At 40.5% G+C, this 17,421-nt stretch overlaps 1 protein-coding gene across 6 annotated transcripts in view; it reads left to right on the top strand.

Annotated features, from left to right (window-relative positions):
- The window catches only part of adgb (androglobin), a 205,511-nt gene that overhangs the window by 31,315 nt on the left and 156,775 nt on the right, over positions 1 to 17,421 (top strand). For 4 of the 6 annotated variants that reach the window (XM_055639046.1, XM_055639043.1, XM_055639049.1 and 1 more), the window contains 5 exons: positions 1,757 to 1,849; positions 4,232 to 4,303; positions 6,420 to 6,620; positions 12,844 to 12,983; positions 17,155 to 17,241. In XM_055639046.1, coding sequence (XP_055495021.1) covers positions 1,757 to 1,849; positions 4,232 to 4,303; positions 6,420 to 6,620; positions 12,844 to 12,983; positions 17,155 to 17,241 — 593 coding nt within the window. The remainder of the gene's footprint in view (positions 1 to 1,756; positions 1,850 to 4,231; positions 4,304 to 6,419; positions 6,621 to 12,843; positions 12,984 to 17,154; positions 17,242 to 17,421) is intronic. The other 2 variants (XM_055639044.1, XM_055639048.1) reach the window with 1 other exon arrangement.

The following is a 17,421-nucleotide window of genomic DNA, read 5'->3' as shown; positions in this document are numbered from 1 at the left end:
AGAACTATGATGGTTCAAGAAGGCAGCTCTCCACCACTTTCTCCAGGAAAATTATGATGGACAACAGATGACGACCTCGTTCAATACTGTGAAGGAAAATAAAGTATATCATATCTATTTGAAAGTCAGTGGTTCACTCAATTGTAATTTTTTTTTAAATTGGCATATATATTGTCAAATTGAGTAAATAGCTCCAATTAATCAGGAATGATAAACTGTATTTTAAGATTGGTTTTAATTTCTGAATCAGTTTGCTTCCCACTCCGCTAAACGTTAGGTTTAAATTGTTTCAAAATCTGACCAAATTATTCCCTGAAGCCAGATCTATACCTAACTTTCAGGGAACTAATACCATACTCCTGAAAAGGAATTTCTTCTGAAATAATATTCTGTCATAAATTAAAAATAAACTAAATTATACAACAAAGTAGCAGCAATTTCTCAATCCAAAGAACATTTAGCAGATAAAGAATCTCATGGTAGTTAAAATGGAAAGTAGGCTTTAGGCTTTACTTTAGAAATTAGAGATACTGTGTGGCAACAGGCCCTTGGCTACCAAGTCCATGCTGATCAGCGATCGCCCAAACATTAGCACTATTCTGCACACTAGGGACAGTTTTACAATTTTAACGAAGCCAATCAACCCGTAAAACTGTATGTCTTTTGCAGTGTGGGTGGAACGGAGCACTTGAAGAAACCCCATACATAGAAACATAGAAACATAGAAATTAGGTGCAGGAGTAGAGGCCATTCGGCCCTTCGGGCCTGCACCACCATTCAATATGATCATGGCAGTTTGATCATCCAACTCAGTATCCCGTACCTGCCTTCTCTCCATACCCCCTGATGCAGCAGTTATTTAGCCACAAGGGCCACATCTAACTCGCCTCTTAAATATAGCCAATGAACTGGCCTCAACTACCCTCTGTGGCAGAGAGTTCCAGAGATTCACCACTCTCTGTGTGAAAAAAAGTTCTTCTCATCTCGTTTTTAAAGGATTTCCCCCTTATCCTTAAGCTGTGATGGTCCCCTTGTCCTGGACTTCCCTAACATCGGGAACAATCTTCCTGCATCTAGCCTGTCCAACCCCTTAAGAATTTTGTAAGTTTCTATAAGATCCCCTCTCAATCTTCTAAATTCTAGAGAGTATAAACCAAGTCTATCCAGTCTTTCTTCATAAGACAGTCCTGACATCCCAGGAATCAGTCTGGTGAACCGTCTCTGCACTCCCTCTATGGCAATAATGTCCTTCCTCAGATTTGGAGACCAAAACTGTACGCAATACTCCAGGTGTGGTCTCACCAAGACCCTGTACAACTGCAGTAGAAACTCCCTGCTCCTATACTCAAATCCTTTTGCAATGAAAGCTAACATACCATTTGCTTTCTTTACTGCCTGCTGCACCTGCATGCCTTCCTTCAATGACTGGTGTACCATGACACCCAGGTCTCGCTGCATCTCCCCCTTTCCCAATCGGCCACCATTTAGATAATAGTCTGCTTTCCCTTTTTTGCCACCAAAATGGATAACCTCACATTTATCCACATTATACTGCACATATACGGTCACAGGGAGAACATATAAACTCCGTGCAGACAGCAAATGTAGTCGGGATTGAACCCGGGTCTCTAGCGCTGTAACTCTACCATTATGCTTTAAAAAAAGCATTTAATTTGGCAGTTGGGTGTAGATTTCCTGGAACTCTCTGGTATAAGATGGTTTATCTTTACGTCCGTGACTGTCTTGTCTTTTGCAGCAGTTATTTGAGGATCCAGAAGGAAAAATTGAACTGCCGCCATCTCTAAAGATTCACTCTTGGAAACGTCCTCATGAGTTTTTAATGGAGAAGGTCAGTCATGCATGCATTCTGTTGTCTCCGAGAAACTAACGTTGTGGTGATCATTTTTTCTATATTTTTTCATTTTCCGAGTTTTACTTTCTGTCAACAACCATCTCTTTGAAAGAACTTTGAGACTGATGGTCACTGTATGCAATTGTGTTTTGATTGAAAATGTTATTTTTCTTATATTTTCAAAATTCATTTGGGCAACCTTTGGTCCACAAATTGATGTGCTCTGAGATTTCCCTTTGCTACTGGTAATGTTCATTCTTAGTGGTTTCCACTCACTTTTCACAAAGCGACAAACAATGTAATAAAGACAAAATGCTGGTAAAACTCAGCGGTTCCGATTGCTCCTGTGGAGAGAACAGCCGAGTTAACATTTAATGGCAACAATCAGAACTGGGAATGAGAGTAAACAAGTTAATTTTAAGCTGCAAAATGATGGTATTTTAAATTATTGTTGATGTATCTCTGTTATGTTGCCCCTGTGAATATTGTTCTAATTTATCATATTGCCACTCAATTTTATGGGGAGATTTAAAGGAGGGTCACCAGAAAAGCCTATAATTTCTTTCCGAGTCAACAACTTGCTTTTTAGTGGGGGGGGGGGGGGGACGAGAAATAAATCTGAAACAAACAGAAAATGCTGGAAGTACTCAGCTGATCAAGCAGCACCTGTAAAAAAAAAAAAAAACTAGTTAATGCTTCAGGTTAGGGACCCTTCTTCAGAACTGCAGGAGGAGTGGAGGATTTAATGTTTACAAAACCAAGCTTGGGGCAGGTGTAAAACAAAAGATGATATGGAGATTGGTTAACACAGATCAAGGTGATAAGGAGATGGGCCTCTGATCATTGGGGAGCCATTTTATCAAAATAGGACGATAATAGCATGATTTGGATTCAAAACTCGGGATTCCTTCACTGAGCATAGATTCTACACAAAGCCATGACCCAATCTGTATTTTGGTTTCTCCAATAAAGAGAAGGCCGCCTTGTCTGTGGAATTAGTGGATTTGTACTAAGATTCAGTTAGTCGAGGCCTCTGCTGGTTTTAGGAATTTCGTATGAAAGTTGGATTGGACATTGGATTAATTGATTAAAAGAGCATGACTGGCCCACAGGAGATCGGAATTCAAAAATCACGTTTAATGCAATGAGCTCTTAGATTCAAGAACCAGCGGGCATGATTTGGAAATCACATCATGAGTTGATTTGAGGGTTTAAGAAATGTATTCACCATTGGGATTCAACGACTAAAGGGCATTATTTATCTCTTGAAAGTTTGAATTTAAGGTTCACATTTTACTCATCAGTCATTGCACTGAAAAATGAAAGAGCTTGATTTATTCATTAATTATCAAGAATCAGCTGTTATTTTGTGTTCATCATGGATTTAACAACTATATGCTAATCAGATATTAGCTTGATGGGCTAAGAAGCACTAATTGCATTAAAGACTAGAGGTTGCAGTGTCTGCTGGGTGTTCATTTTTTCACAAGCATGGTTCATTTGCCAGATATTCTGTTGAAGGGCTAAGACGTGCAATCTATCTGCCGCATACAGGGTTCAAAGACCATTAAGCACAGTCTGAAGAAGGTTCTCTACCCGAAACATCGCCTATTCCTTCTCTCCATAGATGCTGCCTCACTCTCTGAGTTTCTCCAGCATTTTTGTCTACCTTTGATTTTTCCAGCATCTGCAGTTCTTTCTTAAACATTAAGCACAGCATTCTAGCCAGAGAGTGGGTTGAAGAAATAGTGAGCACCGTTTGTTTGCTGTGCTTGGATTTACTGACTACCCAAGGTCAGTCAGAATGTTGGATTCACAGATGTGGAGTTCAATTTAAAAATTATAATGCCAAAGATTTGTAAGAAATTTAGGCAACAATTATTTAGGAAATGGTTGCTTTTGTGAATCTCATTTCCATTGTGGTCTATAGAATTAAAAACTAGCTTCAAAAATTCAGTTAATTCAGGAATTAAAATACCAAACATCGGAAGTTTGTACAGGTAGAAAGCTGCTGCTAAATTAAATTGTTTCCCTTGTATGATAGCAACTCAGTGATTTAAAGCTGACCATAAACCTTAAACAAAACCATAACAGTCTGAAGAGGGGTCCCGACGCATAACGTATCCTATCCATGTTCACAAGGGTGATATATCGGGTCACCTCAGCCTGCCCCGTTGAATTATTCCAGCATTTTGTGTCTTTCCCTGACCATAACATATGATGGTTTGAAATAAAAATGGAAAATATTCAACATTTGGTGGGGGATGGGTGGCTGTTAGTAAAGCCCCACTCTTCACAACTTTATGAAGATGCCATGTCACTGTATTATTCAAATGGCCAGTAGATTTCTGTTAATAAACTGCTCTACATTAATTACAGATCCCTGTGATCGTAGAGAAAGAAAAATGGTTTGACCTATTGGCTGCAAATGAACATCTTCTAGAGAGTGAGGTGAGTGCAATCTAATAGCTACTCATAAAACACTGCACATTTATTTATAAGTATTAGAAGTCTTAATGCCTGCAAAATCTGGGCACCATAGGAGCTATTACATGTTCATAAGTATTAGAAGCAAAATTAGGCCATTCGGCACATCAAGTCAACTCTGCCATCCAATCATGGCTGATCTATCTTTCCTTCTAACCCCATTCTCCTGCCTTCACTCCATAACCCTTGACACCCTTACTAATCTTTATTTGTTTGTTCTGGGCACCGATTCAATTCTAATTATTGACACAATGCCCTAGTTTCCAGATTTGGTGAAGTGATAGGTATTGTACAATCCATGCATTTGGAAAATAGGCATGTTATAGTGTCAAATCTCTTGAATTGCTGATACAGTTAATGGCATGGACTAAGCATTCATAGATTATCCAATTTTTAGTGGCAGGAAGAACCATCATGCAAAATATACAATGTAAAGGAATCATTAATTTTCTGCAGATTTGTTTGTGGTTGAATGGAATGGGAGTCATTGTGGTGATTTGCTTGCGTCTAATATTGGAACAGAATTGCATTTCCTGACATTTTGAGTGTGTGCATTGCTGAACATTGTCCAACTTCAGTTTAAATTTAGGGTGGCACGATGGCGCTGTGGTAGAGTTGCTGCCTTACAGTACTTACAGCGCCAGAGATCCGGGTATGATCCCGACTACGGGTGCTGTACTGTACGGAGTTTGTGCATTCTCTTTATGACCGCGTAGGTTTTCTCTGAGGTCTTCTGTTTCCTCCCACACTCCAAGGACTTTCAGGTTTGTAGGTTAATTGGCTTTGTATAAATGTAAATTGGCCCTAGTGTGTGTGGGATAGTGTGTGTAGGATTGTGTTAGTGTCTGGGGATTGCGGGTCAGTGTGGACTCAGTGGGCCTGTTTCCGCACTGTTTCTCTAAACTAAACTTAACTAAATCTGCTACTGTCAGGCACTGGGGTTTTGGTGTTGTGCACCATGATAGAAAGAAGGAAAATAATGTTTGTGGAGTAACAGAGGGAGGATGGGGAAAAAAGGCTTAAGAGAGCATCTGTTTGAACTGTTTAAAGTGAAGAGGGGTTTGATGCTAAAAAGGGGAAAAAAAAACTAGAGGAGATAAACTTAAGAAACATTTTGAAAGATCTAAGGATCACTGACTCATGTATTTGGTAATTATTCCCCAATTAACATCAACTCCCTTTGATGTTTTTTTACATATATTAAGATGTGGATTGATCTAAGAGAAACAAAGGTTGAATCAGTATTCAGAATAATTAAAAAGGAAAATAGATTTACTGTCTTATGTAAAAGACACATTTGAAAGTTTCTGGGAAGAGGCACTAAATAGATTAATAATCTGTCCCTTGCTTTCAATGCATTTGCGGCATCTGTTTGTAGCCTCACACCTCTCTCATTCTCAGCACACTTTACTAATCTGACATCTGATTGTTTAACAATTCCAATGGCACACTCGTTAATCCACACGAGTCAAGGGTCAAATGTGTAAGGTACGTGCACGGACAGAGCCAGAGCCCAATATAATGGGTCGGGTATGCAGACAGAGGAATTTACTTGCATTTATCCACTCTCTTTAAACTCACCAGGAAAGTTATTATAATACTGTGTAACATGAGGAATCGAATATAACAGCAAAGAGGTCCTACTGCAGTTGTACAGAGCCCTAGTGAGACCACACCTGGAGTGTTGTGTACAGTTTTGGTCCCCAAATTTGAGAAAGGACATTCTTGCTATTGAGAGAGTGCAGCGTAGGTTTACAAGGTTAATTCCCGTGATGTCATATGCTGAGAGAATGGGGCAGCTGGGCTTGTACACTCTGGAGTTTAGAAGGATGAGAGAGGATCTCATTGAAACATATAAGATTGTTAAGGACTTGAAAAATGCAAGAACACTTTTAAACTTGGAAAGCATTTTAATATTTGTTTCACCTTTATCCTCCTGGAAACAGTTCATGATACCAAGACATAAGTTGATACCAATGTTTTCTCCGGAACTGCAATGTTTTGACACTAATATTATCTCCGGAAATGCATTGGCACTTTAAAACACTGAAGTGATTTTTTTATTTTTTATTGTTATTAGTTGATGCGATGGATTATCAATGAAATCATTATGCTGTGGGACACCTGCCTAAGTCCGACCTTGAACGACAAAATCTTGCTGAATGAATCGGGCCCTCCCTGGAAACCCTGGGAGCACATCTATGCCCTTTGTAAGGCTGTGAGGGGGCACCTACCTCTCTACAATAGCTACGGAAAATACGTTATCAGGCTGTTCTGGATGGTAAGAGTTTGGTTTGAATTTTGCATGGACTTGACCTGTTTGACTTTATTTTAAGCGTTTAAACTTGATGATGTAAAGCCAGCTTGCCAATTGAGCCTGGCTAGCTGGCATGGTGCTGCAGATAATGTCCTACTCATTCAAGATGCTTCTTAAATGTTGTTACTTTCCTGCTTTCATCACCTCTGGCAACTCATTCCAAGTACCGACTTCTATTCATGTGAAAAATGTATGCCACGGATCACCTTTAAACCTTCCCCCTCTCACCTTAAACCTGTGCCCCCTAGTTTTAGACACCCTACCTGAAAAGCAGAATTTGGCTTTCTACCCCTTCCATGCCTCTCCATTACATCACCACATAGCCACCTTCTTTCCAGGGATAACAGTCCCAGCCGATCCTGTCTCTCCTGATAACTGAATGCCAGAAATCCCGGTAACATTCTTATGAATATTCTCCTGCACTCTCTCTAGCTTAAGCATATCCTTCCTCTTGCATGCCAACCGGAACTGCACATAGTACTCCAAGTGCGGCCTACCCAACGTTTTGTACAACTGAAACATAATCTTTTATAGTCAAATGCTTTGGCTAGTGAAGACAAGCATGTCATACCCCTTCATCAACATCCTATCTACTTATGCTCCGATTTTTGGGAAACTATTTATTTGCACCCTAAGATCTTTGTTTAACAACACTCTGCAAGCCCCTGCTATTCAATATGTATGTCTTGTCATGGTAACTTTGCAAAATGTATCACATTGCACTTGTCCAAGCTACATTTCTCTTACTATTTCCTTGCCCACTTTCCCCCAGTTAATCTGTACTTTGATGTAACTTTAGTCAACTTTATTCAATGTCCACTATACTACCAATTTTGGTGACATCTTCAAACTAATGGGGCTGTCCCACTGTACGGGCTAATTCAAGTGCTCTCCCAAGTTAAAACAAAAAAACAAACTCGTGGTAAGCACGTAGAATGTACGTTGCGGGAACGTCGGAGCTCGGGACGTCTCTTAGCGGCTCGTAACGCTAACGGCAGGTACTCGGGAAATGCGGTAAGCTCGGGAAGACCCGTGAAGATTTTTCAACATGTTGAAAAATGTCCACGAGAACCCCGAGTACCTACGAGCGACTATTACCATAATTCTCTGAGTTCGAATCAGGGGAAACTTGGGAGACCTCTTGAATTAGCTCGTACAGTGGGACAGGCCCATTACATTCTCATCCAAATCGTTAATATATATGACAAACAAAAGAGGACCTGTGGCATACTATTGGTCACAGGACTCCAACCAGAAAAGCAACCCTCCACTATCTCCCTCTATCTCCTACCACCAAGCTAATATTGTATCCTATTTGCTAACTTACCCTGAACCTCAAGTGTTCTTGCCTTCCATGTCTACTAAGTGGGATCTTGTGGTTCTAACATTGACTACATAGAATATCATTTGTTTAACTTACTGGCAGAATTATTCAGAAGGTTACAGTTTAATATCCCACCCCGAAGACACTAGTCTGAGGAAGGGTCTTGACCCAAAACCTCACCCATTCCTTCTCTCCAGAGATACTGCCTGTCCCATTGAGTTACTCCAGCTTTTTGTGTCTAACTGAAGATGCACAATTCGAGCTGCCACTCAAGTGCCGCACTGGGGGAGTTCGTCACTGTCAGAATTTCATTGATTAGTTAGTTTATAAACACTACCACTTGGCGGAGTAAAGACTTCACAATGCTAAAGAGAGAAGAAATGCTCCCAAATGTCTTGGCCAATTTTTATCCTTCCACCCATGTCAACTCATCAACATATTGCCATTTATGGGACCACTGTGTAATGCTTCCATATACCCCCATTACAATGTTGGCTGCCTTTCAAACATGTGGCACTGATCGTAAAGCATTGTGTGACCTGAAATTGTAAAAGGCACAGTATGAACCTTCCTTTCTTAAACACAACACATGATGTTCAGTGAGGGTAAAGAGTAAGAAATATTTTCCCCAAAGTAGATGTGTCTGAAAATAGAAGGCATTATAGACTAATGTGAAGGGGATGTACTGAGCACTTGGGATGTACTGAAAATCTGAGGACAAATTTTTCTCCCTAAGTGGCTGGAATTGGGAAGGCACTGCCTGAGTGAGTGGTGGAGGCAGCAATTCACAAAATATCTACCAAGCATCCAGACGAGCGTTTGAATTGTCAAAGTGTAGAAGGCTATAGATCAATTGCTGGTGAATGGGATTAACATAGATGTGTACTTGATAACCAGCACGGACATGGTGGTACGAAGGGCCTGGTTCTGCGTAGTATGACTCTGCGGTTCTATGTGCAGTGGTGAAAATTGAGTTTTTCATTGAAATGATAAGGACAAGGGAAGTTGCAGCAGCCTATGTGATTATCAGCAACTGTTAAATAGAAATATTAGGGCAATTTGGAAAGTAGTGGGGCTGATTGGAACACTTGAAGGTGTAAATGAATGTGCTTAGGGGGAAATAAGGCAGAAACAGCTTAAAACCTTGCTGCATAATGTCATCTGGTGGCTTGTGCATGACATTACAGGAAGACACAAACCCAGTTTTTGTTTCTTTAATCGGAGAACTACAGTCGCAGACAAAACATGACAAAAGTGCATTATACAGGACATGGTAATGTTGTGGTTATGCTACTGAAGGGGGCATTCCTGGGGGTGCGAGTTAAAATTCTCCCGTCAATTTGAAAATTTGAATTTGCTTTTCAAAAATCTATTATTAAAGTTGGCATAATATAGAAAAATTGTCACGTAACTGATGTGCCACTCAACTGGTTTGCTAATGTACACCAAGGAAAAAAAATCTCTACTTCCTAATCTGTTTGTCCTTTCTGTAAACAACTCCAAATCAATATGGGGGATATTTAACATCCTTCTTGATCTGTCCAGAAAGACATTCAACTGTAAGGAGTTTCAAGGAGATGACCCCTTCTGCCACTTCTAGGTAACTTACATCTCCACATGTGGTTTTTAATTAACAGCATGGAAACCCCATTACGTTGCCACCTCCTGACACAGCAGGCAACGACAAAGATAACCAGGGTGTAGGTGTAATTAATTTGAATAAATGTGTAAAAGTGTTCATAAAGTGTTCACACTTTAATCATACAATACATTTTTAAATATAATTGCTGAATGTAATCGTACAATAGGTTTTTTTAAATATCATTTCTGAATATAACCATGCAATAGTTTTTCTTATACAATTAGTAAATTTAATCGTGCAGTAAGTTTTTCAAATATAATTAAATCTACATTTCAACAAGTTACTGAACTTACAAGAAAGTCCAAAGCACTTGCTGTATTGTAATTCAGGTCAAATTACTGTTTGGAAGCAGCTTTTGGTGTTTGATTTAAGATGAAACTCTTTCGGCATTTAGAATAACACGGTCAATCGACTGGGAGTTTGGCTGTGTCATTTCTCATCCATCAGCGTCGCTAAGAATCAAATAAACAGAGCAGCATGAGTCATGATTAAGGAACTGCGTGATCCTGCTTACTTTGGTTATCCTGTCTCTTGCTTGACTTATTGATACTGTTTTTGTTACTGCCCAGGGATTAAATAAAGTGTGCAGACAAAGCACCGTTAAGTGGCTATTATATTATTGAAAGTCTTTAACGGTGCCAATGTCTCTCGGTAACAGTGGTAACAAAGGGTGAGCATGAAAGCTAAAAGCAAATAGAGGAATGAGGCAAGATGAATATAAAGGCCACTTATGATAAATATCCAGCTCAACCTGTTCATTTTACACGGTGAATTGTCGAAGGTTTTTTGCCATCATTGTTCATTTTGTGTTGCTTTTGGAAGAATGAGGGTTGCTCTAATGTAAATTGTTGCTGTTATAAAAGGGATTAGATGGGATATGTGAGAACAATTATAACATATACTAGACCAAGTGCAGACCCGTCGGGTCTGTTCCCCCAACGTGTGGTTGTGGGGGGGGGGGAGGTGGCATGCAGCGTCACACACTAATACCCCCCCCCCCCCCCCCCCCCACCCGCACTCACGCTAATGGAGGGGAGGAGGGGAGAGAGAGGGGGAGGAGAGAGGGGGTGCTGAGAAGGGGTTGAGATGAGGGGGGGGGGGGAGAGGTGGGGAGTAGGGAGGGGGGGAGGGTGGAGGGAAGGGGGTAGGGGTGTGGGTGTGTGTGGGGGGGGGGGGGTTAGGTGAGGGACAGTGGGGGAGGGGATGGAGGGGGAGGAGGGGGTGAAAAAGGGTGGAGAGGAGGGGGGGAGAGGAGGAGGGGGGGTGGGAGAGGAGAGGGAGGGGTGGGGTGGGAGAGGAGAGAGGGAGGGGAGGGGGGTGGAGAGAGTGTCTTTTTACTTGAACCCAAACCTAAACAACCATTTGCAGGCAGTGCTTTTTTACCTCTAACCATATTTTCATTTTTAAACCAAATTAAGGGTACTCGCAGTGCTGTAGACATTTGTCAGTCATTCAGAGCTCTGATTGAGGCACACCACTTGCAGAGACTGATTGAGGCACACCACTTCCTGGTTTTATAGTCCCTCCCCCTCCCTCCAGCAGGGGCAGCAGAGAGAATGGGGAATTTTGTGAAAACATTAATATCTCTGTCAATTTTCATCGACGGGAAAAATCCTCGGCACACATGCGGCGGAGGGGGGCTCTGAGCGAGGTGGCCAAAAATGACGGCCGTAGGTGGCGGCGTATTCTTGGAAATCGCAGCACAGAAAGCCAAAACCGGTCAAGAACAGACTTTTAGTAATATAGATAATAAAATACATAACATTACATTATATATAATGTTAATATATATAACAAATAATAGAAATGATATATTCCCTTCCTAAATACCCAAAGCAACTGGGACAATTTGAAATTTCAGGATGGAGATTTTTTTTCAGTGAAGTCATCAAGTGAGAAAACATCTACCACAATGATTTGCAGTAGTGTGGAACCTCTAGCAGGGCATCTCAAGACACTTAATAAAAGTCCTATTTCGCTTTCTCCACCGCCGTCATGTTATTGAAGGTTGGTTTGTTGGTCCTCGTTCTTCCTCTTCCAAAGTCCAATATCAGATCCTTTGTCTTACTGATCAAAGTAATGTGTGGTAGAATTACCAAATTTAAATTTCACCGTGATAGGTCTAGACTTTGAATTGAACTGCTCTATGAAAACACCCGCTATGTCACTGAATTGTATTTACCACTGTTAGTTGAACCACCATACAGGGCATCTAGAAATGAGCATTAAATACCAGCACTTAGGGATAGTGGAGTTAAGGGCCTGTCCCACTGTACGAGGTAATTCAAGAGTTCTCCTGAGTTTTCCCCTGATTCGAACTCAGAGAATGTCCGGAGTGGGTCCATTCAAGTCCGTGGATGTCTCGTAGTGGCTCGTATGAGTAAAAAGTAACAATTTTTTTCATCTCGAGTATTTTTTTACTCGTGGACATTTTTCACATTTACCGGATTTCCCGAGTACCTACCGTTACTCATACGAGCCGCAACGAGACATCCACGAACTCCTACTGACCCGCTATGGACATTCTCTGAGTTCGAATCGGGGGAAAACTTGGGAGAACTTTTGAATTACCTCGTACAGTGGGACAGGCCCTTTAAGGGATATTGAGAGAAGGCAGGAAAGGGGTACTGATTGTGGATGATCAGCCATGATCACATTGAATGGCCGAATGGCCTACTCCTGCACCTACTGTCTATTGTCTATTATCGCATATCCACAATTTTTTTTTTTTTAACAAAAAGGTAAGTAGGAGAGGGTAACTGTGGGTTGATTGCAATAGCTGGCTAACAATGGCTGTGGCAAAGGATTGACTGGCCATTACTGTGGGTACACGTGGGTTCAGAGAACTTGGCAAGAATTAAAAATAAAAGCCACAGTGATCTGAGAATAACTCAGACAGTGCCATTGTTATTGGGCTCCAACACCCACCTCCAGCCCCAGTTGATCTGCCCTTCAGAGTTGTCATTGGGCAGATGGAGCCAAGCCAAAGGTTTTACATAAAATTCTAATTCAAATAAGTTAATAATTTGGTGTGTTTCAAGCTGAATATCTGAATTAGGTTTATAGTCCAGGTGCGGTGTCCAATTCATTAAAGTAATTGCCAGCGTATCTCGACACAGCAGGCATGAGCTGCAATATGTTGTGGCGATTGGTATGGGCTGATGGGATCTGTCTGTTTACAAGCTTTCCTGCTGACTGTCAACCTTCCTGTTTCCTCCTAGGGGTGCTGGCGCAAGATTACGCTGGATGACACCATGCCCTTCGACAAAAACGATAACCTGCTGCTTCCAGCTACAACATGCCAGGAGGAGCTCTGGCCAATGTTGCTGTCGAAAGCTCTCATTAAGATTGCAAACATAGAGTACGTTAAAATCATCTCTTTAAGATCACTATGCTCCATGAATGATATAAGCTGTTAATCCTGCAATAGTGGTCACTTTTCTAACCTTTCTGGTCCAATTAGAATCTTTGAATCATACAGCCAACAGGCAGGACATTTGACTCATTCTGATTCTCTGAAAGTGTTTTTGAATTAGTCTCTGTTCTTTCCTCACATGCCTACAGTTTTCTTTTCTGGGTGACTACTTTTCAAATTCCCTATTGAAAGTTATAACTGAATCTGCTTTCAGCTTCTGCAATCCAGATTGTAACAGCTTGCTGCATGTATAAATAAAAATCTTCATCCCTCTACATTTTGTCCCCAGTGACCTTCATTCTGCGCCCTGTTTGCTGGTCGTCCTGCTAGCTTCTCAACTACTTACTCTCCTTCATCGTCTCTGTGGTTAGGAGTGCAATCTCAGATTCTCCAGTCTTTCCACAAAAGTGAAGCTCTTATTCCTTCTACCATTCCAGTAAGTCTCTTCAACACAACAAAACCCCATAATTAACCTGAGGGAACCTTGTTTACAAAGGCAATATTGAAAATGTGGAGCGCGCTACCAGCTAGAATGGGTGATGATCATTTGAGGAGGAGCTATATAAATTCACTAATGGCATGGTTGATAATATCAAATCAGCATAAATATGACTCCAATCCCACACCAATGTAGTCAATGTTTACTTGCTCTGTAAAATGGTACTCAGTTCCATCAATCTTTTGAGAGAGTGCCAGTATAATTGGGCTCCAACCCTCACTGCCAACTCCAGTTGATCTGGCTTTCAGTGGTGTCACAGGGGACAGATTGCTTAGGTGGAGCTAGGCCAAGAATTTGTCCATAAGAAAGCAATCATAGATTGAGTAATTGTTTTGTGGGCCATCTCTATTTCGTTTACAGAGTGAGCATGAGCTTTTTTTATCTTCCTCTCTACTGATTGTCCAACACCCAGTCTGACCTCTGTATCTTCAGCTTCCTGTACAAGACCATGGATTAGCAGCTCATCCTCTGACTGGGTGCAATCCAGTTTCTGCCACTCAATGTTATATTGAGCGATTTCAGGTGGTCAGCATTTCCACCATGTAATCATGTGTGGTCTTTCTGCTGACTGGTTAGCACGCAACAAAAACTTTTCACTGTACCTTGGGTACACATGACAATAACCTAAATGTAACACCGTGCATATTTCAGCATTCACTCCACTTTTTTTCTGGTAGTGGGTCATAATTATTCCACATTTATGCTTCTTGCAGACTGGCATTGTTAACTTCTTCCAGTTTTTACTATCAATCCATGAAATTGAATCTCACCTCCCTTAGGTCGTATCATAAATGTTTTCTTGTTCCCAAAAATGGACTACTTCACACTAAATTATTTTGTACCTTAAAACTTCCTTTATCCTTAACTATTCTTGGTTTAATTATTGACTATTTCTGATGTAAGGTCGTCGACATGAAATGTTAACCCTGTTTCTCTCTCTATAGATACCGTTTAACCTGCTGAATCCACATAATTTTGCTTTTGTTTATGAGTTTCCATCATTTTTTGATAATGTTCATAATACCACTGTTTGAATGTTTGTCAGTAGACTGCAGAATGAATTTTGCAGTTAAATATATTTATATGTTTTCTAGAATCATGTTTGGCAAAAAAGGATAATGGGTTGTGACAATTCAATGATATTACGTATGATACTGTTAGGAAATTAAGACAAGACCTGGAAAAAGATTGTTTTCAAATAAAGAAAAGTGGAAAATAAATATCACATTCAATATAGTGGCCAAATTGCATTAACTAAAGTACAACGTGAAAAGTGTATCTGAATAGGGAGTTGCAGTGTGACACTGCTACTGTTGCATAACTCCAGTGACCAGGGTTTAATCCTGATATCTGGGAATGTCCGGGTGGTGTGAGTACTTTCATTTCGTAAGGAAGCATAGTTTGACTATTGTTAGAGTAGCAGATGCATAGGTTCAGCAACTTGGGTTTAATCCTGGCCTTGGGTCCTGCCTGTTTGGAGTTGTAGTAGTATCTCCTGGATTATCTAGTGTCCTACTGCATTGCTAAGACATATTGTAAGTTAATCAATCACTCTAAATTTCTTCCAAGAGTAGGTGGATGGATATATGAGAGGGAATAAGTTGTAGAGAATTATGTGGGGCAATGGGCCTGGTGGAAATGCACCGAGAAACTGAATATATATGATGTGCCTAATGGTCTCCTATATCGTAAGGAAATTTGGAAATTCCAGTATTTTCCCTGAACAATACTATAGATCAGAAACATATTTAGATCAGAAACAATATTACACTTACTGTATTTTGGAGCTTAATCCCATTGGCTTAGTTGCTGCAAAATCCACCCATAATTCTCTGCCACGGAAGGTAGTTGAGGCCAGTTCATTGGCTATATTTAAGAAGGAGTTAGATGTGGCCCTTGTGGCTAAAGGGATCAGGGGGTATGGAGAGAAGGCAGGTACAGGATCCTGAGTTGGATGATCAGCCATGATCATATTGAATGGTGGTGCAGGCTCGAAGGGCCAAATGGCCTACTCCTGCACCTATTTTCTATGTTTCTATGTTTCTATAATTGGTTTGAGATTAATGGGAATATCTTCCCCTTATAAAAATTAGTGCTCTAGGTTTCCCTCCAAAAATCTACATGTATGATGCAGGTGGAAATTGCAGATTAATATTGAATGAATGTTAGCCACTGTCAGAAGTGCCACTGCCATTTGACTGAGGCGTTCAATGCACTGGCCCTGATTGCTGTCCTATATCAATTTTGTTATCTGGAAAAAGTGATTCCTCGTTGATAGGACTAAAATTAAAATACTTTATAAAAAAAAAACTGAAAAGCAAATGAATGCAGCAGTCAAAAGGTTAATTGTGAATAATTTTGTGCAATAATACTAAAATTAAACACATTCCATTTCTCCCAATCAGGGGTCATCTTGTTTGAATTCATCAAAATAATTTCAAAGTGCCTTGCCCTATGAGATTTTAATTAAACTGCAACTGACTGTCAGTGTTTCTGAGTTTTTATCTCGATGCATATTATAAGGAGGGACAACACCTCACTTGCCCAACACTGTTCTAATGCAGCTTCCCTTTGTCTCAAAGCAATCATTCTTTGAGCTGCATGAGGCTACATTTTAAAGTAAACCCACGTTTATTGAAAACCTGCTCCTTGATCAAAATTGTGGTCAACCTCATTATGTCATCTTTTGCCTTATTTTCTGGAGTTGTCTGATTGCACCTTTGTGAAGGACCTCAGCATTCTAACATATATGTAGCCACTCTATTGTTGGGATGTGCTTTAGTCATATCAGCATTTATTGTCTCTGTTTTATTAAAGATTGTGTGAATGGATTCAAATATATAGATGCTTGAATCTTTGTGCAACAAACAACGCCTGAGAGGAACTCAGCAATCCAGGCAGCATCTCCGAAGGGAAATGGACAGATAACATTTTGGTTCAAGACTCTTCTTCCCTATGAAGGAGAATACCAATCCAAAATATGGTCTGCCCATTTCCCTCCCCTGCCTGGCCTGCTGAGGATCTCTAGCACTTTTTTTTAGCTTACTTTCAAACACATTGTTTTCACTCATTCCAAATGTTTTAAAAGTAAAAAATAACAAGCCAAACAATGAAAACACAACGGCATAAAGGCTTCCTTCTGAAACATACAAGCCATAAATAGGGTGGTGAATCTGTGGGATTCTTTGCCACAGAAAGCTGTGGAAGTCAAGTCATTGGATATTTTAAGGCAGAGATAGATTCTTGATTAGTACGGGTATCAGAGGTTGTGGGGAAAAGACAGGAGTATGGGTTACTGATGGGGGGAGGGGGGAGAGGGGGGGTTAGATCAGCTATGATTGAATGGCGGAATAGACTTGATGGGCCGAATGGCCCAATTCTTCTGCTATTCCTTATGACCTTAATAGATCACAAGCAAAAAGAAACAAGCAAAAAGTAGAACAGATGCATTTCTCAAAAGAATGGTGTGATGGACCTTTGTTTAAAGAATCTCTTGCTCGACTATTGTTTGAATTGTAGGTAATGCCATGGTATAGTTTGTACAGCAGGATCCCTTCTTCCCTTCTGTAGGATACTTCAGCAGTATGCTTTTGTAATCTCACTACTTTCTGTTAATAGCATGATTACAACAGGAAGAAAAGAACTGGGTGACTTCACAGTTTTGCATGCTCTTACTGGTTGGCGTCCTGAGATCATCCCGCTCCGGTATGTACCTGTGTATTATTTGCAGTTCTCCAATGTAAACATGTTAGCTTGTTGGTCAAACTGGGTGTCGGAATTTGGGAAGATTTACATTTGAAATTAGTGTGTTGTTAATCTGTAATAATTTACATGTTTATGGCACCATTGAAGACAATTGGCAATATTTTTGGCCACACTATTTAA

The sequence above is a fragment of the Leucoraja erinacea genome, chromosome 8, assembly GCF_028641065.1.
Source record: "Leucoraja erinacea ecotype New England chromosome 8, Leri_hhj_1, whole genome shotgun sequence".
In the NCBI taxonomy this organism is placed as follows: Eukaryota; Metazoa; Chordata; class Chondrichthyes; order Rajiformes; family Rajidae; genus Leucoraja; species Leucoraja erinaceus.
This window is presented reverse-complemented; position numbering and strand designations above follow the sequence as displayed.